This window comes from Lissotriton helveticus, chromosome 5_1, assembly GCF_964261635.1.
Source record: "Lissotriton helveticus chromosome 5_1, aLisHel1.1, whole genome shotgun sequence".
Taxonomy (NCBI): Eukaryota; Metazoa; Chordata; class Amphibia; order Caudata; family Salamandridae; genus Lissotriton; species Lissotriton helveticus.
In genome coordinates, this window is record NC_136065.1 from 1,046,952,103 (window position 1) to 1,046,979,637 (window position 27,535).

The 27,535-nt window shown below is 48.1% G+C and overlaps 1 protein-coding gene across 1 annotated transcript in view; it reads right to left on the minus strand.

The window, feature by feature from the left end:
• The window catches only part of LOC144753482 (M-phase inducer phosphatase 1-B-like), a 275,628-nt gene extending 248,323 nt beyond the window's left edge, over positions 1-27,305 (minus strand). Inside the window, exons 1-2 of the mRNA XM_078641155.1 lie at positions 27,151-27,305; positions 5,517-5,620 (exon numbers count right to left, since the gene is read on the minus strand). Coding sequence (XP_078497281.1) covers positions 5,517-5,620; positions 27,151-27,305 — 259 coding nt within the window. The remainder of the gene's footprint in view (positions 1-5,516; positions 5,621-27,150) is intronic.
• Positions 27,306-27,535: the final 230 nt, after the last annotated feature.

Genomic DNA, 27,535 nt, shown 5'->3' on the forward strand with positions numbered 1-27,535 from the left:
GGACGCGTGTTGGACCCGGTCTTGTGACGTGGTCCTCCCTGACCCATCGGGACCCCTCCTGACCCGTGCATCCCCCCATGGTCCCCATCCCCGACACTGGGATTCCCCGTCCTCGCCCCCATCTTCCTGGTACCCGAGGCCGATGCCCATGTCCCGGCACCTAAGATGGCTGCCACGGCCCCAACCCGACCTCAGCCTTCGGCGCGCCATAACTGGCTGGGGGGTAAAACGTTCCCCGTGAGCGAGAAAGGGAGGAGTAGCTCGATCACACCTCCCACCTCCCCTCGAGGGATGAGTTTCGATCACCCATCCGGCCTCCCTGAGGGCTGGCTCCAGGCCTGCTGAGTGTCTGGGTTCCCTCCAGACCCCACTTGAAAGGATGAAAGGAGCCGCCAAGGCGGACCTCACAACAACCGGCTCCCAGGTGCTAAGACCTCCGCCTGCGAGGACTCCGGACATCTAAGGAGAGCAGTCCTATATCAAGGGCTGCTCTGAGACGATCGACAGTTGTATCCTGGAACTACGAGAGCCCTGCTGACGTCGTTGCGGCTCCTACCTAGCAGAGAAGGACTTCTGCTCGAATCCATCAGAGCCCTGCTGACTTCGTCGCGGCTCCTACCTAGCAGAGAAGGACTTCTGCTCGAAACCATCTGAGCACTGCTGACTTCGTCGCGGCTCCTACCCGGCAGAGAAGGACTTCTGCCCGAATCCCTCTGAGCCGGCAGACGTGGTCGCGGCTCCCTGGGCAGAGAAGGACTTCTGCCCGAACCCATCTGAGCCCTGCTGACATCGTCGCGGCTCCCTTGCAGCCTTGAGAACGCCTAAGCCCTGCTGATTCGATCGCGGCTCCAACAGACCGTAAGAACTACCTCATCCTTGCCCGAGCCCTGCGGATTCGATCGCGGCTCAGAGACTATCCTGGTCCGGCTGGACCTAAGAGCTACTCGTGTCCCCCAGCTCGAGGATTGAGAGCTGTGCGCCGGATACGCACCCACAGTGACTTTGAACCTTAAGACTGTCCCGCTACCCTAACCCCTACCGAGACTCTTTGAGCCCGTGCTCTGTTTGTACATAAGAATCTGCGGATCATAAAGGTCCATTTTTTTTTAATAGATAAAGAATACGTTCGCTTGAATCCTACAGTGTGGTGTCCCTTTGTCAAGTGGTGCTAGCTCAGCACGTGCAATCCTAGATTCGAGAACCTCTCCCTCAGGGGTCTCCCGCCAGTGCTCAGCAGTGTTCCTAGAAGAGGTGAGTCACAGGGTGGCCAGGTGCACGTTCTGGCCTCCCCTGGGATCACCCCTTCTAACAACACCCTGACCCTCACACCCCCTCACACACCCTCAGCCTCACCCCATCACCCTCCCTCACCCCCACACCCCCTCACCCTCACACCCCCTCACCCTCACACCCCTCACCCTCACCCACTCACCCTCACACCCCCTCACCCTCACACCCTCACCCTCCCAACCCCACCCCCTCACAACCCCACACCCTCCCCCTCACACCCCCTCACACCCCCTCACCCTCACACCCCCACAACCTCGCACCCCTCACCCTCACACACACCCTCACACACCCTCACTCCCACTCACCCTCACTCCCCCTCCCCCTCACACCCCACACCCTCACACCCTCACACCTCCTCACCCTCACACCCCCTCACCCTCACACCCCCTCACACCCCCTTACCCTCACACAACCTCACACACCCTCACCCTCACACCATCACACACCCTCACACCCCCTCACCCTCACACCCCCTCACACCCCCTCACACACCCTTGCCCTCACACACCCGCACACATCCTCATACACCCTCACTCACCCTCACACACCCTCACTCACCCTCACACGCCCTCACTCACCCTCACACCCCCTCACCCTCACACACCCTCACACGCCCTCACCCTCACACCCCCTCACCCCTGCATCCTCACACCCCCTCTCACCCCCTCACCCTCACACACCCTCACACACCCTCACCCTCACTCCCCCTCACCCTCACACACCCTCACCCTCTCCCCCCCGCACCCTCACACCCCCACACCCCCTCACACCCCTCACCCTCACACCCCTCACCCTCACACCGCCTTACCCTCACACACCCTCACCCTCACACACCCTCGCCCTCACACACCATCATCCTCACACCCCCTCACCCTCACACACCCTCACTCACCCTCACACCCCCTCACTCACCCTCACACACCCTCACTCACCCTCACACCCCCTCACACACCCTCACACACCCGCACACATCCTCACACACCCTCACTCACCCTCACACACCCTCACTCACCCTCACACCCCCTCACTCACCCTCACACACCCTCACTCACCCTCACACCCCCTCACACACCCTCACACCCACTCACCCTCACACCCTCACACCCCCTCACCCTCACACCCCCTCACTCACACCCCCTCACCCTCACATCCCCTCACCCTCACACCCTCTCACCCTCACACACCCTCACCCTCACACCCCCTCACCCTCACACCCCCTCACACACCCTCACCCTCACTCACCCTCACACACCCTCACCAGCATAGCATAACAAAACATAGCATAGCATAGCATAACAAAACACAGCATAGCATAACAAAAAAAGCATAGGATAGCAAAACATAGCATAGCATAACAAAAAAAAGCATAGGATAGCAAAACAAAACATAGCATAACAAAACAAAACATAGCATAGCAAAACACAACAAAGCATAGCATAGCATAACAAAACACAACAAAACATATCATAGCATAGCATAACAAAACATAGCATAACAAAACAAAGCATAACATAACAAAACATAGCAAAACAAAACATAGCATAGTATAACAAAACAGCATAGCATAACAAAAAACAACAAAACATAGCATAACATAACATAGCATAACATAACAAAACATAGCATAACATAACATAAAACAAAGCATAGCATAATAAAACATAGCATAACAAAACACAACAAAACATAGCATAGCATAACAAAACACAACAAAACATATCATACATAACAAAACATAGCATTTCAAAGCATAGCAAAGCATAGCATAGCATAACAAAACACAACAAAGCATAGCATAGCATAACAAAACACAACATAGCATAGCATAACAAAACAACGCTTAGCATAGCATAACAAAACATAGCATAACAAAGCATAGCATAGCAAAACATAGCATAACAAAACATAGCATAGCAAAACAAAGCATAGCATAATAAAACACAACAAAACATAGCATAGCATTACAAAACATAGCATAGAATAACAAAGCATAGCATAGCAAAACACAACAAAACAAAGCATAGCATAAAAAAACACAACAAAACATAGCATAGCATAACAAAACAAAACATAGGATAGCAAAACTAAACATGGCATAGCATAACAAAACAAAGGATGAGATAGCAAAACGAAACATAGCATAGCATAGCAACACATAGCATTACATAATAAAACATAGCATAACAAAACACAACACATAGCATAACAAAACATAGCAAAACACAACAAAACATAGCATAGCTTAACAAAACACAACAAAACATACCATAGCAAAACAAAACATATAATAGAATAGCAAAACATAGCATACCAAACACAACAAAACATAGCATAGCATAACAAAACAAAGCATAGCATAGGGAAACACAACAAAACATAGCATAGCATAACAAAGCATAGCATAGCAAAACATAGCATAGCATAACAAAACATACCATAGCATTACAAAACACAGCATAGCATAGCATTACAAATAAAAGCATAGGATAGCAAAACATAGCATAACAAAACAAAACATAGGATAGCAAAACAAAACATAGAATAGCATACAGCATCACTCCGCACCACCACTGCATCACTCAGGGGCACCACAACATCACTATGTGCTACCACTGCATCATTGAACGCCACAACATCACTCGTTCGCCATCACATCACTCAGCGCCACCACAGCATCAATCTGTGCAACCATTCAACAACACCTGGTTCACATATGTTCTCTCAATGTTTCAAGCTTTATTACAAATGTAACAAAAATATGTTAATATTTCACTTCTGTTCTTGGATTTTCGTCACAATAAAATACACTGAACATAATCTTCACAAAAGTTATTTACAAAACTTTAAGCTATTGCCATTATAAATTACAATAACTTTCCTTTAAGTATTAATTATTGAAAAAAAATTAAAAGCCATTGTTATTTGTAATATCAATACATGTAAGTCACGTAAATGCAACACATATTGCATTACAAATGCTATAGGTGTCACATTTGCGAAAGTTATAACTATTGGCATTGTAAATGACAAAGCTATTAATTTCGCTATTTTCAAAAACAAAACATAAATAAAAAATGTGTCATTTTCAATACCAATAGCTCAAACTTTCCTAATGCGAGACCTATTGCATTGCAAATGCTTGTTTTCCTTGCCGGCCTGAGTGCGCTGGGTATGCCCAGACGTGGGTCCCGGCTAACTGTGCCACTGGAACCAAGCTATACCTGGCTGAAGAGCCCTAACAAGGACAAACCCAGTCCTTGCTTGTGTTCCAGTTCAGGAAGGACCTAGCCTTGCTGTTCGGGCTGGACTGTATCCATGAGGAGCAGGCTCAAGACTGATTTGCATATGGCTGAGTCTAAACTGAGGTGGCGTGGTGGGCAAGGTACGATGGATTGGGCAGAGGCCCAGATTGATTGCCAGTGACTGAGATTAATTTGATCATTCCATCCATCAACTTGTTGTTTCATTCATCTCTCCAAACAAACACTTGCCATCGAACATAGTAAGCCTGTGGGGATAAGTAGCTGTTACTCATTTAATAGACCTCAGAAGGATGAGAGGCTCAGCATGCGATCCAAAATATTAATCTATGACCTCCAGGTTCGGCATCTGTGCACTCGATGGTATTCCTAGGTTTTTTGCTCTGTGACACGGATTCCCATATTCCAGTGAACCATTTCACATTATTATGCATTATGAGTTCAATATTTTTGTAACAGCTGAAAAACAGTATTTACAGAGGATGACTTGTTGATTTGTTAGACTTCAAACTAATACAGGTGTGTAATCGCACTTTAGTAGAGATAAGACACCACAGAATCTGTTGTTTATTTTTTAATACATGTATTTATATTTTGGCGCTTTTATATAGCACGAATTTAACCCAAAGGTATTGGAGCGCTTTAGATGAACACTATTTAGATTACACAATCCTTTTTGTTTGTTTTTTGGGCTGGTGGAGATTAAGTGATTTACCCAGAATCACAGGATGTTGGGCCCTCGCCCAAACTCAAACTTGGTTCCTTAGTCGCCAGCTCTAGCCGTTAATTTTAGATCGATATCAACGCACCGACCCTCTGCCTTATCGTACCAACACAGGAACACTTAAATGCATTGCCTACTTGCCACCTGGGAACGCCCTCACAGCTGCAGATGTCTCAATAAAGCGAGCTGACGCCACGCGCCGGCCCACGCGCCCTGTGGTTTAGAGACGAGCATGTCCTGACCTGTCAAAGATGGCGTCTCCGCGGCAGCAGGCTTCCAGGTCGAGTCGTTGGGGCTTGGAGTCAAGGAGTCTGGCGACATCTTCAGGCGTCTCCTTGGAGTCACTCTGAAAGAAGAGGCATTTACTTGCTAAGAATGATATCTTTAAACAGACAAGCATGTCCGTAGACAACCTGCAACCTCTGCACTGAAGGTGCTGAACAGCATGCAATACCTTGATGATGACTGCCCAACAGCGTGTTATGGCCCCTTCAAAAATAAACGCATAACAAACAAAATAATGACCACTGTACTCAGAGAGGTTTTGGATTAAAGTATGATTTCATTACCTGTCATCTTTATCTGAATCCCATCCCTCATACATCCCTGCCACTTGTTTTATTAGACTCTGCAGCATTTGACTACTTTTTAATGCAATCTCTTAAGAAGATGCCTCCTTCTGTCTCTTCGTTGAACTTTACACCTTATAAGAGTAGCAGAGTGTGCTAAATTGTGAAGGAAGAAGTGGCAAATTATGCAGCAAGGAAATGCTAATTAATCAGCAAATTATTCGAATACAAGCAATATTGTGAACTCTTTCTGTGACATGACTACCTTGGTATAAGTACAAGGAAATGGTACAGCACGACTGCAAATTTTGCAGCGCCGTGCTGCGCCATTTCCAAAGCCCAGGGATACCATGTATTTACAAGAATATGGCACACCCTTGTGTTTTCCCATGCGTTGGCACTAAAAATAGCTGCCTAGCAACAACACAGACACCCCTGCGCCATAGTGCAAAGGTGCCTGCGTTGCAGGGATAATGGTTTATGTGCATGAAGGTGTCCCTTCCTGCACATAAGCAATCGATAATGGCGAATTGCTACTTTTATATGTGCTGCAGATTGCAGCACACATAGAAATAGCAAATCACTATTATTGAATGATTGAAATGATTATTTTTTTGCGTGAAGAGTCACCTTCCTGCACAAAAACAATCCTTAATGTGTTTTGCTCTTTTTATGTGTGTGAAAAATGCCGCACACATAGAAAACGCAAAAACGAGAAGTAATAAAAGTATTGTTGCATCAATGTAACGTCTGCTTTTGCATGGTGTTAGTTTTTGGCGCTGCCTCAGACTTACACATCCTTCATTTATATGTATTACTAGCAGCCCGTCCCGACGTTGTCCGGGTAGGCTTTGCTAGAGTACTCACCAACATCGCCGCTCCTCCCCGTGCTGGGCACTCCATCAGCTGGGCACTTAAGCATGTCGGGTGTCGTTCCCGCGCGAGAGTACTCACCAGCATCGCCGCTCCTCCCCGCGCTGGGCACTCCAGCATGTCGGGTGTCGGTTCCGTGCTCCTTCCAGCGCTCCTGTCCGGACGCCGATGTCGGGTGTTGGTTCCGCGCTCCTGGCCGCTCCTCCCCGCACTGGGCACTTCATCAGCATTTTTGCTCCCCTGGGCCTGTCAGTCCCGCGCTCCTCCCCGTGCTCCTGTCCGGACACCGAACGCTGCGTTTCCGTAACGCCACACCCACACGCCATCGCGCCTCTCGCAAGCGTTGTGACGCCGAACACCGCGTGCATATCACTGTATGCATACGCCCATGTCCCAACGGACTACTTTTCCCCTAATGTATATGGTGTGGTGCTGTATAGCCTATGTCCATCTCCTGGACCTCCCTTTTCCAACGCTGTATTGGGTGTTGTGATTGGTGGTGTACTTTTCGAGTTTACCCGCCTCAAAGGACACAGTTCTCTCTTTATAATAGTAGTATAGATATAGATGTACATGTATCAGTAGGCAGCATTTTATAGATCAGGATAGTGGAGAGATGGAGAGTCCTGTCTGGTCTTTAGCATAACTGGTTAACAGGGTGCACTGCAGAAACATTATAGATCAGTGGTCTCTAAACTATGGGGCATATGTATAAGGGGATAGTGCCTCCGGAAAGTCACTTTTTTGACTTGCACCATATTTCCAAGCGGTGTTAATAGCCACTTTGCTTGGCTTAAAGCTGCTTTGTAAAAATTGTATCTTTTCACGCAGTTATGTGTGTGAAGGGGGCATGCAATGGGTGTTGCTGTGGGCCTTCCACCGAAACACCCATTGCTTTTTGAGGCTGTCCCAGATTTACAAGGGGGTGTAAATCTGAGACAGCACCAAAATCTAAAGCCATGCAAAAGCAGGCGTTAGTTTGGCGCAATGAGGAATTCATTTATTTCTCCTAGTTTTTGCTTTTTCTAGGTGTGCTGAATTCTGCAGCACACATAGAAGGAGTAAAACACCATGTATTATTGTTGTATACAGTAAGGTGTCCCTTCATGAACAAAAACAATAATTGAATAATGGCGATTTGCTACTTCTATGTGTGCTGCAAATCGCCATTATGGATTGTTTATGTGTAGTAAGGGACACCTTCCTGCACATAAACAATCATCCATGCAATGCAGACACCCTTGCACTATGGTGCAAGGGTGTCTGTGTTGGCGCTAGGCAGCTATTTTAAGCGGCAGCGAAAACACAGGGGTGCACCGTGTTCTTGTAAATATGGTGCATCCCATCATTTTGTAAAGGACGCAGTGCGACGCTGCAAATTTGCCTCATTACACCTTTAGCGCCTTGACGCCCTTGGGCAAAGTTAGCGCTTTATAAGTTTTATATTCATTAATTCATTCATAGCTGACTTGCGCCATTTCCTTGTACTTATGCCCTCTTGGGAGAAGTCCCCTGGAGGAAGTGAATAAATGCTAGAGAAAGGGAAGAGGTCTAGACTGTGGTTAAGAGGAGATTAGAATACATTCTGGGCGAAATAAGACACACGTGCTTAAAATGAATGCTACAGAGTTTTAGTTTTATTTGTGAAGTTATCTGGGCTCGGTGCGAACCAGAGCAAGCCTGCCGTTTTCCCTCTCTCTCTTCTTAAGAACTAACTGGGCTCGACCACAATCCCGGTTTTACTCGTTCCTGACTGGAGTTAAGTAGCTACGCACCGTAGTCCATTGTGATTGTAAATTTGTAATGTACAAATATAACAATATTCGTTCTCTGACTGATCATAAACGGAGGGGGGCAGATGGTCTACAGACCCAATATCATTCCTGAGAAAAGTGGCCATTGTTAAAATGCTAGTTGTACCCAACATGCTGCACTGATCCATGGCACTGCCAAAGACACATTTTACTGCAGGCTACCATCTCGCCTGATCCACCTGCTTTTGGAGGGGTGGGAAGTGGCTGAAGATGCCAGTCTAGGTTTGATGCTCTGCCAATATGCGCAAGAAGTCTCTATATTACCAGGCCTAGGTTGCCCGTTTGTACTGGTTCATGAGGCTGAGTCCAGTAGCGGCAACTACTAAGTGTGGGTGGTAGGGCGGGGAGAGCGGAGGGGGGAATGCAAAAAATAAAATTATACTGACTCACCTGGGTGCCGCCAGGTGCTGCAGCCTCTGCTCTGTCTCTTCTGCGCCCCAACGGGAAGCTACGAGCCTCCAAAAATCCCCTGTCCAATCACAGCACTGCCTTAAGCAGCTCACTGAACAATCACGGCAGCTTTGATAACTCCTGTGTTGACCAAAAAATCTAATGGACTACATAGACAAAGCCCCTCTATGCGGACAGTGCATGTGTCACCCAAAATAATGTTTCTAATAATGTTTTCCAGTATTGCAGCTTGACAAGGATCAGTGGTACTGTTATGATTGTGTCTGGTCATCTATAGTAAGCACATTTTCCAGCTGGGGCCTCTCCATTAGGGTGGAGGAGTGCCGCCCCAGGACTCTGATGGGTCCAGGGGGATGACACTACTGGTGGGAGAGTTGTGGGCACTGTTACGGTGTGCATGATGGTTTGCATAGCCGTCTGAGGCTTGCCAAATCATCATGTGCACTGAAGTTCTCTTCAACCCCAGCTGCGTTCCTGGGGCTGGAGAGAGCAGGCACAGGCTCCCAGTCTGCCTCGGAGCGCTAGTTGACAGCGCTCGGGCCAATCCTGATGCTGCTTTTATGCCGGGCCCATCTTCGCCCGTCATCGACCGCATGAGGCTGGGCGGAGCCACACCTCTGACTTCGCATCCCATGTGGTAGGTCTGTGATACTTGATTTTTAACTTTTGCTGCTCAGAACCCTGTTCTGATTTTGGAGACCCCGCTGATTCTTTTATATTTTTGTAGTTGCTGCTTCTTTTTATCTTTCTGCAGGAAATGGGTAAAAGAAAAGCACATGAGTCCGCTGTGGGGCCTCCTCTCCAAAGAAGCCCTTGTTGGTACTAACAATGGCCTGAAAGGGGGGAGGAGCTTCGCGCGCACCCAAGATGGTCGCGTGAGCACAGGGCTCCCGGACCCTCGCCACCTCCATCGACTATCCTGTACTTTATCCTGGTTCGGACGACGGGTGTTTATTGGCATAGTTCTACTGATCATTTCTCTGTTTAAAAAAACTTTTTGGGACTTCGGGGTCCAGAGCTACAGACTGTCGCAGTTTTCTGGCCTGCTCCGTGGTGACGCCCTGAGCTATCTTGTCTGGCCTGCCATCCAGTAAGTGAACAACAACGGACTACCAGACTTGCATGGGCCGGCGACCGCTTTTGGTTTCGATTCCTGTCCGGAGCCCAACCTGACTTTGTCAGCTGCGCAGACGGCCGGACGTGTCTACACTTCTGGTTTATCCGCTCCTGCTACAGACTTGTCGTGGCTTTTGGTTCTGAGACTGGCACTACCTTCGCCCTTTTGGTCCTGCATTTGACACCGCAGTCACCATTTTTACCCGACAACAGGCGACCCGTGCGGGTCCGGGATCCAAGATGGCCACCAAGCCAGAGAGTGGGAAGCGCGGGCCTAAACCGGGCGTTCGAGGGAGTGCTCTGCAAACGAACATTATGGACTGGTACACCCTCGCTAAAGGATCGCCGGGAGCAGTATCTAAACCCTCGACGACAGTGCCGGAGGACTCATCGATTGAGGAAGAGCCCTCGTTGCGGGATCTCATGGGCGCCATCACCGGTATGAAGGCTTCACTGGGGCAACAATATGAGGCCTTGACTCTCAAACTGGACACTGTGTCGATTGATGTCAATCTGATCAGGGCGGATTTGGCGAAGACGAACGAAAAGGTCAAGTCCCTGGATCTTAAGACTACTAGTCTGGTCACCGACGTCTCTGACTTACAGGCTGAAGTCGGGAATCTGAGGAAAGCCAATGACTATTTCTCTGGGCGCCTAGAGGATTATGAAAGCCGTGCCAGACGCAATAACATCCGCCTGATTGGGGTCCCGGAATCATCGACTGCTGCCTCGACGGACTTATTGGTGGAAGACCTGGTGCTGGATCACTTGGCGCCCAAGGGTCTCAGCAAGTTTTTCGCTGTCGAGCGTGCACATAGGATCCCCGGCGGTACACCTAAATCGGGTGCTAACCCTCGACCCATCATTGCGAGGATCTTTCATTTCCGGGACAGAGGCGCTATCCTGCAGGCTTCGAGGCAGTCTGGTCCCATTGCCTTTGAGAACTCTACTGTTAGCTTCTATCCGGACTTCACACAACAGGTCCAGAAACAGAGGCTGGGGTTTCAAGGGGTCAAGAAGAGACTCCGGGAAAGGTCTATGAAGTATGCCATGCTCTTCCCGTTCCGTTTGCGGGTGGTTCATAGGGATCGTACTTTTTTCTTCGACCATCCTGGGGTCGTGAGTGACTGGCTTGACTCGTTGCCTACGGACCAAGAACCTTTTGAGGACTCTGGCAGGTCGGATCGGGCGGACGGTGGCCTGACGGAGCAGGAGTAGATGTCGACTTTGACCCCGCGCCCTTCACGTTGGCTTTGAACTGTGCTATGCTGTGTCATTAATGTTTGCAAGTAATAGTCTTTTTGGGGGTGGGTGGGGGGTGAACGGGTCCTTTCTCCTCCTGGGTTTTCTTTTCGTAGAGTAGTTGGGTGGTTGGGCGACAGGCACACTGCAAGTTTATGGGGCTCTTTGGTCTTCAGCAGGGGTGCGGGGTGGGGGGTATAGTTGTTTTGACATTGTTGGGGGGACTGGGTTGTTGGTTTGAATTTTATTGTTACTTGCAAGGCGAAGGAAAGGCACACTCCTGTTTTTTGCAGTTGCTTCGGGTGTGGGGCGGGGGAGGGGCTGAATTTGGGGATGGGGGGTAGGGGACTTCGGATATTGTGTTGGAACGTGAACGGGTTGGGGGATGGGATCAAGAGGAGGGTGGTACTGCAATTGCTGAAACGTTTGACTCCAGATGTTGTCTTACTGCAGGAGACTCATTTGCTCGGCAACAAGTGCTACGCGCTGAATAGGCGTGGTTATCGCCTTGTGGCGCACTCGGGTTTCACTTCGGGCTCTAGGGGGGCGGGCATTCTGGTTCGGACCTCCCTCCCCTTGGCTATTGATGATGTCATACTGGATGATAAGGGAAGATACGCTGCCATTGTGGGGCGCTGGGAGGGGAAGGTTCTTATCCTGATATCCGTGTACGTGCCCCCGGGCCTCCAAGCCACCACGTTCGCTGATCTGAGTGGGCTTATCCTGGGTCTCCCTGAGGGTCTGCTTTTGGTTGGGAGTGATTTTAATGCGGTGATCTCGGGGATGTGTGACCGTCACCCTCCCAGGGAACTGCCGAAGGCCCAGACTTGGTTGAGTGACTTCCTGGAGACGCTGGGGCTCACTGATTGCTGGCGATTGCTTCACCCGGGGCAGTTGCAATATACCTATCATTCTGGTGCTCATGGTAGTCTCTCGAGGTTAGATCATATATTACTGCCCTCGGCCCATGCATCCCTCATACGGGAAGTCAAACATCTGGCAAGGGGTATCTCAGACCACTCTCCGCTTTGGCTGGTGGTTGATGCACGGCAGGGCTCAGCGGGCCGAGTGGCTCCGATTAACCCCTGGTATTTGAAGGACCCCAAGGTCAGGGCTGAGCTGGTTAAAACACACGATTGTTATTTTGCGGAAAATGTGGGCTCTGTTTCCTCCCCTAGTGTACTTTGGGAGGCTTACAAGACTGTCATTCGTGGCCAGGCCCTCTCGTTGATTAGTAGCGTGAAGTTGGCCAACCGTGCTGAGATGGTTCGCCTTGAGGGGGAGGTCACGGCCCTGGAGGGGTGCTTGGAATCTGGGGTCACCGCTGAGGGGCTACATCTACTGGAGTTGAAACAACATGAATACAGGGCTCTGGTCACTGAAGCTGCTAAGGAAATGGGAAGGGAACAGCAGGGCCGCCTGTATGATGTGGGTGATAAGGCTGGTAAATTGCTTGCTTGGCTGGATAAGAGGGAGAATGCAAGTCGTGTCGTCCCTGTGATTGTTGCGGAGAATGGAGAGTGTTGTACAGACCCTGCTGATATTGTTACATGTTTTGCCGATTATTTCCGCGAGGTGTATTCCCAGGTGTCTGATCGATCTGAGCAAGACTCCCACCTGCTATTGCGTGATATTGCACTTCCCCGATTGCCTGACATTGATAAAGATGCTCTGGATGCGCCGCCTACTGTGGACGAGATTGCCGCTGCTGTCCGTTCGGTCCGATCCGGCAAGGCTTCAGGCCCTAATGGACTCCCCATTGAGCTATATAAACTACGCCCGGACTCGCTGGCTCCACATCTGCGCTCTATGTTTCTTGAGTCATTGGAGGTGGGTATTCTCCCACCAGACCAGAGACTGGCCACTATTGTCGTCATCCATAAAGTTGGTAAACCTCGGGATCGCTGTGCCTCTTTTAGACCCATTTCGTTGATTAATGCGGAGCCTAAAATCTTGGCCAGGCTGCTGGCGACACGTTTGGCGACTGTCATTGGAGACCTGGTTCACCCTGATCAATCCGGCTTTATACCGCATCGCAACACGGCGCTTAACCTCCGAAGGCTGCATGGCGTCTTGGCACGGGCCGAGACGTTACGTGAGCCCGCCATCTTGGCGTCATTGGACGCTACGATGGCGTTTGATACAATAGAATGGCCGTATTTGTGGGCGGTTCTTGCCAAGTTTGGTTTCGGTCCGGAGTTCGTTCGGTGGGTCAAATTGCTTTACGCCGGTCCCATGGCTCAGGTGGTGGTCAATGGTCGGGTCTCTGCACCCTTTGCACTGGGCAGGGGGACGCGACAGGGCTGTCCCCTGTCCCCCTTGTTGTTTGCTCTTGCCTTGGAACCGCTGGCGGCCTGGTTGAGGTGGGAGCCGTCCCTGAAGGGCATTAGATGGAATTCGGAGTTTGAGGACCGTGTATCTCTCTACGCTGATGATATTCTGCTGTATCTTACATCTCCCCGTAAATCCCTCATTGTATTGTTCGATGTTTTAACGTCCTTTCGCAAAAACTCGGGTCTTGTCATCAATTGGTCGAAGTCCTGTGTATATGTCCTGTCGGGAGACGCCCCCCCTCTGCCAAGTGGTTGTCCTATCGCGATTGTGAGAGATGGATTTAAATACCTAGGCATTTTTATCACCCTGAAACCTGAACTGCGGTTTGATCGTAACTTGTTGCCCCCTCTTCAGCGCCTTCGGGCAGATGTTGTCGCTTGGGGGAAACTTCCTCTCTCTCCCCTAGGTAGAGCGGCATTGTTTAAGATGATGTCACTGCCCCGCTTCCTCTACGCACTGCAAAACACACTTGACGTTGTCCCGGCTAGATATTTTCGTGAGGTTGAGAGTTTACAGAGACAACTGGTGTGGGGGGGTAGGCCCCGGATCGCCATCGCTAAACTGTCGCTCCCGTGGTACGACGGTGGAATTGCTTTGCCTGATATCCGTCGCTACTATTGGGCGTCTCAATTGGGGGCAATAAATCATTGCATGTATGGCCCTTTGCCGAATCCGGCCTTCGCGATGGACAAATGGTTGTTATCGGGGGGTGACTATAATAGAGCCCTCTACTCGAAACTTACCCCTCGAAACGTGACGGGCCCCACTAGGACGGCTATCCAGGTGTGGAGACATGCCTCCATGGCGCTTGGGTGGTCTGATAAATTGACTCGTGCCACCCCACTGTACGCGTCTGATAGACTTGGCTCACTCTGGCAGTTGAAGGGGTTTGATAGGTGGGACTTGATCGGTATTAGCAGGATTGATGATGTTTGGACTAAGGGGAGAATGAAGACGTTTGAGGAATTGAAAACCGAGTATGCTCTGAGCGATCGCGAATTTTTACGCTATGCGCAGGTCCGCCACGCGGTGCTCTCCGTTTTCCCTTCGGGTGTGGAGATTCCGGAGTCGTCCCCGCTTGAGGACAGGGTACTGGACGGTCATGTTCCTGATAGCACGATTTCGCTTATTTATAAAAAATTGATCAACTCCAGGTCTGATCTCCTGTTTCGTCTTAGAGAGATCTGGATTGGTGATGGGCTGGAGCTGGACGATGAGGACTGGCAGGCGGCGATCTCCTCCCCTAAAGAGGTGGCCATCCAGGCGCGTCTTAGATTTGTGCAACTCAAAATCCTGCATAGAGTGTATGTGACTGGTCCCCGTTTGGTACACATGGGTTTCTCTGTGGATGGTTTGTGTCGGCGTGGATGCGGTCTCCTGGGCACCTTTTTACATATCATCTGGGAGTGCCCCGAGATAGTGCGATTCTGAACCCGTGTGCACGAGGTGATGAGTGAGGTTACGGGGGTGCGATCGATGCCGGAGGCTAGGAGATGCTTGCTGAATGTTTGGGAACCGAACGATTACTCCGTACCGCAGCTTCGATGGGTGACCTTGGGCAATATGATCGCCAAAAGAGACATTGCGCAACTGTGGGGCGCTCAGGGACCACCCGGGCTTCGGAAATGGAAACAAAACATGGACTGGTGCATGTTCAGGGAAAAGACTGTATATATTTCTCGGGGTACCCCCCGCAAATGGGGGAAGATATGGACTCAGTGGAACACTTACTGTGGAGATATATGTACCCCCCTCTCCCTGACCCAGATGTTGCACCTCCGTCCCCGTAACCCCAGGGTTCCTCCACTTACTACTGTGTATTGATTACATTTTGTTCCTTCTGCCCCCCCCCCCTGCGAGACTCTTTTTCGATGGAACAAACGCTCATTGGTTGACCTTCCCGCTCACACACCATGTACTGCAACGTTGTTTATATTGCTGTCTCTCTTTTTCTTTTTTCCTTGCAAGTTGTTTGTGTTTATGTTATAAAATTAATAAAAAGTTTCAACAAAAAAAACAATGGCCTGAAAGAAATTCACGACCTAATATAGGAAGTGGAGTCCAGTTAAAACCTGCCCACCCACAAGCTACATTAAGCACCAAATGTAAACCTTTAGCTGGAATTCTACTGAAAAAGAGGAGTGAAATTGGGAAATTGTCTGGCCCACAACTGTAAAAGTAGATGGCTACCATAAATGGTTGAGCGGTCACAGATGAACCTCAAATCGAAATTGGGCCAGCACGAAAACTCTCTCTCTGCACAAACCACTTTGCTGTTCCGACAGCGCAGGTCCATGAAGCTCTTTGCCAGGCCAACTTTCCCATGGTCCCTTTGTCTCCCTCCATCAATATTGGCTAGACCACTTCTGAGGGAGTGGACATCCTTAATCTCAACAATAATCTAAAGGCTGACCTTGAGGACTCCTATCAAATATTTATTCTGTTACTCCAGCAGCTGGCTGAAGGCCATTTTCAAAGCAAGCCTGCTCTAAAACAGCAAATGATGACTGATTTATATATGCCCAGAACCCACTGCCGACCAAGATTGGCAGAGAGGAGGGACGGCAGAACTTATCTGCACCAACACTCCGGTACGAAAAGCGAGGACGTGTCCCAAGGATGGTGTGCCCGTAAACGGCCATCTTACCTGCTCTTCTCTATCTGCAAAACAGTCTCCGGAGTGGGGCCAGAATTCTTGGTCTGGGACTAATTCAACTGCCTGGTTTGACCTGCAACTACTAAGGAGCAGTATTTTACGGAACAATACTGCCCGGCAAGCGCAATTCAAAAGGGCTCCTCTGCTCACTCCAGGTATTTGCAGCTTAGCCCAGGGGGACTCATTTTCATGCAGAATGTTCCTAGATTGCAGCGAGGCACCACCGAGGATAGAATCTCTTGTAAAAAAAGTGAATCACTGGCTCCACCATCACGCAGATGTCCATCGATAATCCGACAAGACATTGTGATGGCCACCCTTTGCACAATGACTGGGATACATTGTGACTATATTGAAATCCAACTTGTATCTTGGGCCCTGTTTTATGGTTTGTTGCCATGGAGAGCAGTTTTCCTTGCCCAGTTCCAAAGGGAATTAGCCTGAAGTATAATATTCCTTCTGCGAGCAAGAGAGCTCAGCTGACCCTTCTGTTATAGTGAGAACTATAAAAGCAAAACTTAGAGCAGAAAGCCCTATTGCTAGAAGAAAGTATATACAGGAGCTGGCTCAAGCTAAAATATATTGAGAGAACGAGGTCTTGAGTGACTTGGTGGAATCAGCTAAACATGGCGACTCCAAGACCTTTTGCGGTATAAGAATGCACGGCAGTAGCTAGACCGTTACAGTAATAGACTACTATATTTAATCGCAGGTGTGGGTCGACCACTTTGAGAGGCTTTATTCTGGAAAGGGTGCCACCAGTAGGGAAGTGTTAAACGCATGGTCCAAATCTCTGAATACCCATCCAGTACCTCTTGATCTATCCATCACGGAGAAACTAAAGACCATAGCTCCCGGGAAAGCTCCAGAACCGGATTGTATTGAGAGAGATCTCTCTGCTCTGGAGACACACATATGGGCCTTACCTCAATAGCCTCTCCTGTGTAATTCTAGATGGGGGACCTATCCCATAGTCCTGGCAATGTGCTGAAATTGTCCCTATTTTTAAGAAGGGCAGATGGGAGGATCCTTGCAATTAAAGACCTATTAGTCTTATTGATGGGTTTCAGAAGCAGTTTTGCTGGCTAATTTTAGGCATACTCTCCGATTGGGACACAGGGAACCATATTCTATTCAACGTCCAAGCGGGGTTTCACCAAAAAACCAGTACGGTTGACCACATTTTCTGATTATGTGTTATATACTGGAAAAGCGTGCACCAGGGAAGGGTCACTTATATGTGTTTTTTGTTGATCTAAAATCAGCATCTGACTCAATTCCATGCCATAAGCTATGGGAGGTCCTGGGCCGCATGGGGTCCCAGAAAATATTCTAGCGGTGCTAATCAGCCTCCACGAATACAACACTACTCAAGTAAGGTATGGGAAGAAAGAAGAACTTTCTTATTCCTTCAGGGTTGAAAAAGGTGTCCACCAGGGCTGCATCCTGGCTCCATGTCTATTTACGTTATATATCAATGATCTAATTTCATTTTTAGATTTTCCCAGTAGAAATGCCCCAAAAATAGGTGCCATCAAAATTCCCACGCTTTTATTTGCGACTGACACTCTCTTAATCTCAAAAGCTCTTGCAGGGCTTCAAGCTGTTTTAGATCGATTGTTAGTTTTCTGCACCGATAGACCCTTTCGATGCTCATGACGAGCTCAGCTCGTCATGCAGTACACTGATCGTGTGCTTATGACGAGCTGAGCTCATCATGAACAATGAGAAATAAGAATCTTCAGCACAGGAGGAAAATCTCCCTAGCAGCCAAGGTGTTAACTAAATGTGAGTAAAACTAAGTTCATGGCGCTCAAACCCATACAAAGCAGAGAGAACTACTATCACAGTGCAGAAACCCCACTTGAGCACGGAGACAGGGGCTGTTCTTCAATTAGTAAAGAGGAACAAATCTGGAACCCTTTCACCAGCTGTAGAAATATATAATGCAAAAAACAAAAATGCAGCACTTTATTTCACGGAACTCTGGAGCTATGTTAAAGGCACAGGGCATACCAGGATAGAAAATAGGGGGCGTCACTTTTTTTGCGCCACTGGTGCATCACTTTTTGTGACGCACCAGTGGCGTTAAAAATGTTTACGAAGTGATGCATCTAGGTAGATGCGTCACTTCGTAAACCCCTGCGCTACATTAAACCAAACCTGCGCCAGGTATAATTTTTTTTATTTTGAAAGTTTTATAGAGCGCGAACCAGATCCTTGCGGATATCAGAGCGCTTTACAGGCAGTGAAACTTATGCAGCAAACAGTATAAAATAGCAATGTATAGCAAGCGGTGAGCGTTATACAACACATTACAAAATACAAATAGGTGAGTACAAGGAGTGCGTAAGTACAATAAATTAGAGAGGTAGTACAAAACTCAATCCTACTTTGTGCCTAGTAGGAGACAGAGAAAGGTGCAAGCTGAGAGAGCCTGATTGTCATGTAGACTGTCTGATTGCATCTATATAAAACATGACCTTCAGTGAGGCTCATGTGAGTTTTTCCATGAGAATCGACTTTACTTCCTTTTTGAACAGTGCAGTTGATGTGGTTAGTCTGATTTCTGGGGGAAGTGCGGTCCAAATCCTAGGAGCCATCCCTGAGAGGGAGCGTTTATAAGTTTTTGCCTTATTAAATCTGTGGGGTTTCAGTAATAGGCTTCCAGCACTTCTTGTGGATCTCTTGCCTCCAGGGATAGACAGTTTCTGGGAGAGATAGCTGGGTGCTTTATGGTGAATGGCTTTGTGGGTCAAGCATGCTATTTTCAGGTGAATTCAGGCTTTCCGTGGTAGCCAGTTCAGAGCTTTTAGGTCCGGGGAGATGTGGGACCTTTTTTTTGAGTCCGTTATGAGCCTGGCTGCCGCGTTGATGATGGCTCTAAGTGGTGCTGTTGTAGCTTTGGGGAGACCACAAAGAGAGACACTTCCGTATTCGATCCTGGGGATTACTAGAGCTTGAACTGCCGTTTTGAAGTCGTTTTTTGGTAGGAAGGGTTTAAGTTTCCTTAGGATATTAATCTGGTAATTAGCTCCTTTTGTTGCATTGGCAATGTGTTTATGCATGTTGACGTTGCCATCAAGGGTTATACCCAGAGACTTAGCTGAGTCAATGATTGTAGGTTGCACGTTGAATGCAGTTAGGTGTTTGAACCAGTCTTGGAGGAGGGGAATTTTGGAAGGTGGAGCTATCAGTAGGAATTCAGTTTTGAGTGAGTTAAGCTTGAGGTGGTTCCCAGCTAGCCATATTTGGGTGTTCAACAGAGTTTGATTGAGTAGTTTGACATCTTCAGGGTATGAATCTTCAGATAGAGTTGTGTAACATCTGCGTACATGTGAAATTGGACGTTTGTGATTGCAGCAGGAGCGTGAGAGGTTCCATGAAAAGATTGAATAGTGTGGGGGATAGTGCGTACCCTTGTGAGACTCCAAGAGTTACAGGTACAGGTTTGGAGAGGGAGTTATTGACCTTGAATTTTTGGGTCCGGTTATGAAGAAAGGAGGTAAACCAATTGAGCACTGAGCCTGATAGACCCAGGTTTAGCAGTTCGATCAGGTTGTCGTGTTTGACCGTATTGAAGGCAGAGGAGAGATCTAGCAAGATGAGTAGGCATGATCCATTCTGGTCTAGAATTTGTAGTGCATCGTCTATAATGTGAGTCATGGCAGTTTCAGTGCTATGCCCTGCTCTAAAGCCAGATTGGTGATTGTCAAGGAGGTTGAAGAGGTCAATGTGTTTTGTCAGTTGTTGGAGAACGCATTTTTCCAAGAGTTTGGCTAGGGTAGGGCTGTTCGAAATAGGGCGATAGTTGTTAAGGTCCATCGGGTCAGCCGTGTTTTTTTTCAGGATGGGTGTGACAATGTATGTAGGGTGGGCGTACCCCCGCAAGAAAGGGTCGTAGGAGTGGCGCAGCGAAATCTATGAGATTTTGCTGCGCCACTTCCAGGACACCAATGCGTCAAAACCTTACGCCTGCCTCATGGCAGGCGTAAGGGTGACGCAAGCCGTTTCACATGGGGCTTGCCCCATGTGAAAGGAACTTTGCTGGAGTTGCGTCACTTTTATGACGCACTCCAGCAATGTGTCACTTTTGCGCCATACAGATACGTCAGAAATACTGACATATCTGTAACTCCTTGCCACATGATGCGTCATACAGTAAATATGACGCATCAATCATGTCGCAAGGAGGGCACACTGAGAAGTGACGCATCACTGCTTTCACGCAGCGATGCGTCACTTCTTATAAATGAGGCCCCAGGTTTTTTAGGTCCTTCTTCAACTCTACCACTGCTTCTAGTCCATTGAGTTTTCCATATTTCTTTCCGGATCTCAGTCTGACTGTTGCTCTACTGGCAGAAACTCTGGTCCACCGAGGAACTCAAGGCTTACAGAGTCCATTTAAAAGAGCTATAAGCTCCTCAGGGCATTTAAAATCTCTTGGCTAGCGTATGTCAAAAGCATGCTTTATAAATTAGACCTACAGTCCCCCTGGGTTTCCCCAGAGGAAGCTTGTACAACATCTAAACAGCTGATTGAAGAAAGGCTAAAGAAGAACCTGTGGAGGGAAGAACTAGAGACCTTCAAGGCAGGTAGTCTGATTGACACATTATTAGATCACAAAAGTATCCATGCATGTAAATCATCTTTTGACTTTATCTTACGTCTCCTACCTAAACACCTGTATCTAAAATTTTGAAATGGGACATTACCAATCTATAGTTTTACTGCTAAATGGGGAAATAATTCCTCATTTATATCATGTATGCTTGGGTCAGAAACTGTGCACCACTTATTTTTCTTTTATAAGGCATATTTAGCACCACTCAAGAAGTGAATTAAACCTGTGTGCAAGCGGCTGAGCTGCTGACAGTACAAAACTATGCTAAGAATTATGTGTTCCGATACTAGAGAATTGATTATTGGCATCACAAAATATTTGTGCGCAGCATGGTTAATACGCAGCCATCATCTTACAAGTGTTACAACTTGCTCTCTAGTAGTAATTAGATTGTTAAAAACAACCACTAAGGAACTGGAGCAAAGTCACAGAGGAGCACCTCAACTCTAACCTCGTCCAGATCCCTCCTTCCCCACAACAGACGCCAACTCTGTAGCCGCGGAACTACACTGCTGGATCACCAACTGTGTGGACAAGCTCGCCCCCCTCCGCCGCTCTGAAAGACAATGCCTGCTGAAGGCCGCCTGTTCACCACTAACCTCCAAGAAGCCAGATGCGCCTGCAGACAACTCGAGAAACTATGGAGAAACAGCAAAACCACCGAAGACAAGTCCGCCTACAAGCAAGCCACAACAGAATACCACTAGCTCATAAGATCCACCAAGAGGACCCTAACCAGGAACAAAATCCTCACCAACGCCAGAACTCAAAGGAACTCTTCAACATTATCCAGCAGTTCAACAAACCCCCAAGCAGAGAGCAAAGACACAGACATCACACCGTCCCAGGACCTCTGCAACAAGCTTGGCTCCTTCTTCCACCTGAAAATCAAGGCCCTCTTCAACAACTTCAGTGACCAGACCCAGAAACCACCCTTTCCTCTAGCAATGACAGCCAGCTCACCATCATCAGCTGGACATCGGTCACCACCGAAGACACCACCATGAAGAGCACCCACTCAGGAGCCCCCACAAACCTCTGCCTGCCTCACATCTACCACAGAGCTGCTGCCGCAAATTGCGCCCAAACTACGCCGGACCCTCAATGCCACCTTTGATTCTGGCATCTTCCTCGATGACTGGAAGGGGGCTGAGGTCAAGCCCCGCCTCAAGAAATCTTCGGCTGACCCGACAGCACTAAAAAACTACTGGCCAATCTCACTCCTTTCCTTCGCAGCCAAAGTCACTGAGAAATTCGTCAACGCACAACTGATCACCTTCATCGAAGAGAACGCCATCCTTGACTCCTCTCATTCGGGATTCCACAGAAACTACAGCACCGAGACTGCCCTCCTCACTGCCACTGATGACATCAGCATGCTATTCGACCAGGGACACACCGCGGCCCTGGTCCTGCTAGACCTTACTGCAGCCTTCGACTCTGTCTCCCATCGCACTCTTGCAGCCAGACTCCACAACGCTGGCATACAGGGATCAGCCCTTGGCTGGATCCGCTCCTTTCTCGCCAGCAGAACCCAAAGGATCAGACTCCCATCCTTCCTTTCTGAACCCACAGAGGTCAACTGCGGAGTACCCCAAGGATCATCGCTCAGCCCCACGCTCTTCAACATCTACATAACTCCCCTTGCCGCCATCGTCAGACAGCACAGGCTCAGCATAGTATCCTACGCCAATCATACCCAACTCATCCTCTCCCTCACAAATCACCCCGAAGACACCAAACTCTGCTTCCAGGAAGGAATGAAAGAAGTTGCAGCCTGGATGAGCAACAGCTGCCTAAAACTGAACTCGGAGAAGACTGAGGTCCTCGTCCTCGGATCATCCCCCACCGCTTGGGGTAGCTCCTGGTGGCCCTCCATCCTCGGAAACCCTCCCACCCCGACCAACCACGCCAGGAACCTCTGCATCATTCTTGACTCCTCCCTCACCATAAATCACCATATCAACGCTGTCGCCTCCACCTGTTTCAACTCCCTCTGCGTCCTCCGTAAGACCTTCAAGTGGATCCCCAACTGAGGCCAGAAGGTCAGTCACCCATGCCCTCATTAACAGCAGACTGGACTACGTAAACGCCCTCTATGGGGGAATCAACAAATCTCTGCTACACAAACTCCAGACCATCCAGAACTCAACAGCCAGACTAGTCCTTGGTACCCCTCGACATGAGCACATGACCGAACACCTGCGAGACCTCCACGGCTCCCCGTAAAGAAGAAAGTAACTTTCAGACTACTAACCCACACCTATAAATCCATCCACAACATCAGATCCAATTACCTCAAAAACAGAATCTCTTTCCATGCACCTAAAAGAAACCTCCGCTCTGCCGACCTCGCCCTGGTAGCGACCCTGTGCATCCGCAGAACCAGAGCTGGAGGAAGAACCTTCTCCTACGTCGCAGCCAAAGCCTGGAACGAGCTCCCAGCCACCATCAGACACTCCCCTACCCTGCACACCTTCAGGAAGAGCCACAAGACCTGGCTGTTCGGCTGACCCAGAGCAGCAACTCCTCCCCCCAGCGTCTTGAGACCCTCACGGGTAAGTAGCGAGCTTAAACAAAACCCTGCTTGATTGATTGAACAACTCATGTGGTGGGTGCTTTTCTAGTATTAGCTGCACCTTACACTGAAATGTAACTGAATTCGCTCTTTATAATGGCTGGACCCCATAGTGGAATTTTATGCATAAATTCTCTTTATGATTTATAGAACTTATTGAATGTTGTCTGAAACATCTCATTACAGGATTTTAACTGTCAGAGTATGGATTTAACACTTATGTGCTTTTAACTTTTTTATTCACCCTGCACTTTTATAACCCGATGGAGGCTTTACAATGTTGCATGTTTCTGTTAATTATTTTTTGCTCAAACTGTGAACTTATATGACTGCATGTATTTATTTGTTTAACTATTTTATGGATGTGAATCCGAAATAAACAGTTTGGGATTTGGCTCAAAATACATATATAAAGTTTGGGGTAACTTTACTATCCAAAGCCTAAGTCTGTGAAATCTGTGTGCCCTGATGGATAATTCTTCTTACTGGGATAATAGATTGTAGGATATCTGTGACTTGTAGGATAGGGGTCCTGCACAAAGCATGCAAATATATTTAATATGTCTGAGAGCTCTGCTGCCCGACCATGGGTCTGTAGGACCTGTGCAGCATTGGAAAGCGCTAGTGTCTGACGTCTGAGCCTGTACAATCTCTGAATTCCATGGACAGCTCTGTAGCTTCAGCCTATAGGATTTTTGTAAAGTGTGGGGTCATGCCTGAGTCTCATATGCATCAGAGCCATAGCAGTCCTGCATGGCTTTGAGCGTGATTATGATCCGTGTAACCTAAATGATTGCTCATGCTGCCTAAAGCTTATACCTCTATGAGGTATGGGTTGTGTTGCCTCACCTTCAGGATAGCTCTGATCTATTTTGTCAAAGACTAGATATTTGTATTATTCCCAACTAAACTTGAAAACCCCCTGCTCAGAGGTGAGAACTAGAGACTATGGAGATATATAGTGAAGATGAAGTTCAAATACACACTATGTTTTGATGATTTGTATAAAAATAAAAACAAGTCCTAAATGTTTGCCATTTCACACTTTTTATGGCTGGCTTGACAGCAAAGGTATCTCCAAGATGTACTGGTACCAGCTCTTTAAATGATGCATTCTGAGTGCACTATGACTCCGTCTACGTGAGTACTACTTTCTCACCTCATGATACTGGCTGTTTGGTGTATCATTCCAAGAAGAGCATCTATTGGAATGCATATGGGGCTATTTCACATCTGAACAGTACACTCTAACTCTCTGGAGTCGCCACGAAAAAACACCCTCCACTCGAACCACATACGGTTTTTAGAAACTGGGCATGTGAGAGAGCGTATGTTCCCTTGGAGGATTCACAGGAATCTCAATCCAAAAATTATTTTTAACAGTTGGACCAAAAAGTGCACACAGCACCATTTTCAAAGAAATTGGCAAACAGGCTACACGTTTTTCAGAACTTTCTTTAACGTTTTTTAGATACCATTAAATATTGGTTTGCAAATAGAAGCTACAATTACTACTCAAATCAATGCTTCAGCTAAGAATTAGTTCTCTTGTGTCAGACACACAAGCTGCTTGTCATGCTATTCAGAGAGCTGTGACAGGCCTTGACCTGGACACAGGTCCCAGGTCAGAATAGGAAATCACTTATTGGAAATGATTCTGTTAATGAATAGCAGGCAGAACTTTGATGGAGATAAGTACTGAAGTCCTTTTTCATGCTATCTAGAAGACTGAGTTGCATATGTGGAACTGCAGGGTCCTGGGCTGAAATAAATAAAATCACTTAAGGTCATAATTGAGGTGCACTAAATTGTAGGGAAACTACAGTTCAGTACTGAGGTGCAATTATGAATATAGGTGAGGATTACTGGTGTAATAATAACAGGGGCTCTGCAGTTCAGGATTGACCTGTGTCAGTGAGTTATGTAGGGTTAGGTGCTGAAATAGCAAGTACTCAAGCCAGGTGAAATAAATATGCAGAGTTGTGTTTGTGGCCCAGAAAGGTAACAGCAGGTGGAGGTGCATGTGAGGATGCTTTGCACTGTGACTTAGGAAGCACGTGTGTGAGGATTTCCCAGCAATACTGTGAGGAGTTTATACTATCCTGTCTGCCTGTGCAGTAGCGTTATGTCATGGTGAGGAAGAGAGTTGCTGTCCTATGTAGCCTGAGTGCTTTGGCGTCATGTGTGACTCCTTCAGCCAGTTATGGCTTTAAGGCCAACAGTACATTGCACTACAAGCAGCGTGCCTCGCCTCCTTTCTGAAATGCGCAACGTATGAACAGGCTATGCCTGCCAAAGCACTCGCCCCGGGCTACCTACGAGTCACTGACAGGCACGTTCAGGATGGGCTTGGGGGAAGGATGATTTAAATACGACGATACTGCATTATTCAGCAGACGAAGAAAGAACTTTAGCAGCTGAAGAGTTCCTTTCTCTCGTTTGTCAGGAGGGAGGAGACGCAGGGGGAGAGGTGTGTCCTGAAGAGAGTACCTCGGAAGACTGTGGCGCATGTTCAATGCAAGGGCGGTGCTGATGCTTCCGTACATCAGGTCACCCTAGATGTGACCTGCGTGTAAAAGCAGCAGTGCAGGCTGAGTTTCAGTCCCCCCCCCCTCCCTCCCCTCAACCCAGGTAACGGAGCAGGGGCTCGTGACGTCACTCCCTAACACACTGTTTTGCACGTTCAATTCTTTATGTAATACACGCCTAATGTACAGAAAGCTATCTGTTGTAATGAAAGTAATGTCCATTCCAGGTAGTATCTTCAAGTTGGTTTATTTAAGATGTTACAATGGAGAACCACATTACTTTTATTACAGCACAATCCTTTTCTGTTACTTTCCCCCCAGCACCTGCAAAGCCTGCAGAGTAGGCTAGTGTGATAATAGCATGTGTGCATGCAAAGTACGGATCCAGCAATGCATGCAATTAGCCATGAGCTGCACAGCACGTCAATCTGTTTCACAACAGCACATAGGTTCATTTTTCGGCCACACGCACGACAATGTAACCTTGTTGCACCTTCTTTCTGCTCGATGGAGGCAGTGGCGGTGGCATCAGTGCATGCATGGATAGCCGCCAGAGAATGTACCTGGAAGGTCAGGGGTGGCGTGCCTGCGTTGTGTTTGCACCCGTTCCTTCACTACGTGACCATTAGCGGCCCTGGAGATATTCGCTGCTGTATGCGTGGTGCTGTGCTGAAGTGCTGAGTGTGAAGGGAGAGTTAGGGTGGCTTTTGTCTTACATTCTGGGTTTTGCTCCAGGTTCAGGTGGCGGCGTTTGTCTGAAGTGTTCTAGCAAAACAGAAAGATGAGGGGATGCCCCGATACCAGTCTCAGGATGCTTGACAATATTCGTCATTACGTCCATCATCTTTTTGTGTTGCCTGAAGTTCTCAAATATGTTTCTAGTGTACGCCGAGCATTTTGTGCATGTGGTCTTATCGCGTGCGTTAAAAGCGCATACCACATTACCATTTTGCGCATTTCATTAAAAGTGGAAAGCCATTTCATTAAACATTGAATAGCGTCGCTTTCAGTACCTGATTGTATGCTTACTATTTGAGAGTCAGTGAAATAAATGGTGTAGTGCTCGACGCTGCCTACCCCAAAGCCCATATTTGAATATTAGCAGTGGAACAGTAAAGCGCTGATCGGTACCTGTCGCCGCAGCTCAGGTGGCCCATATTTCGAGAAAGACTCACGACAGGCGACAGTCCCAGGTCAGGGGAGAAAGTGAGCACCTCGTCGAGGCTGTTCTCCGAGCTCCCTCGGTCGCTGCTGGAGTCGGTGACTGCGTGCGGGGGGCTCTCCATCCCAGCTGGTCTCTGTTGAGAAATCAGAACCGAAATATTATATTATTCAACCCGCAGCGCGTGCACCAGCAGCGAGAGCCCAACAGTGAAGAATAAACGTGCACAGCAGCTTAGCCTCGCAGGTAATAAGCACAATTCAGCGCAGCACAGGGTTCCTCCGCTTAGGGGTATTCAATAGACTTGCAAATGCATTCTTTTCAAAACATATTTTTTTGAAGTTACAAACAACA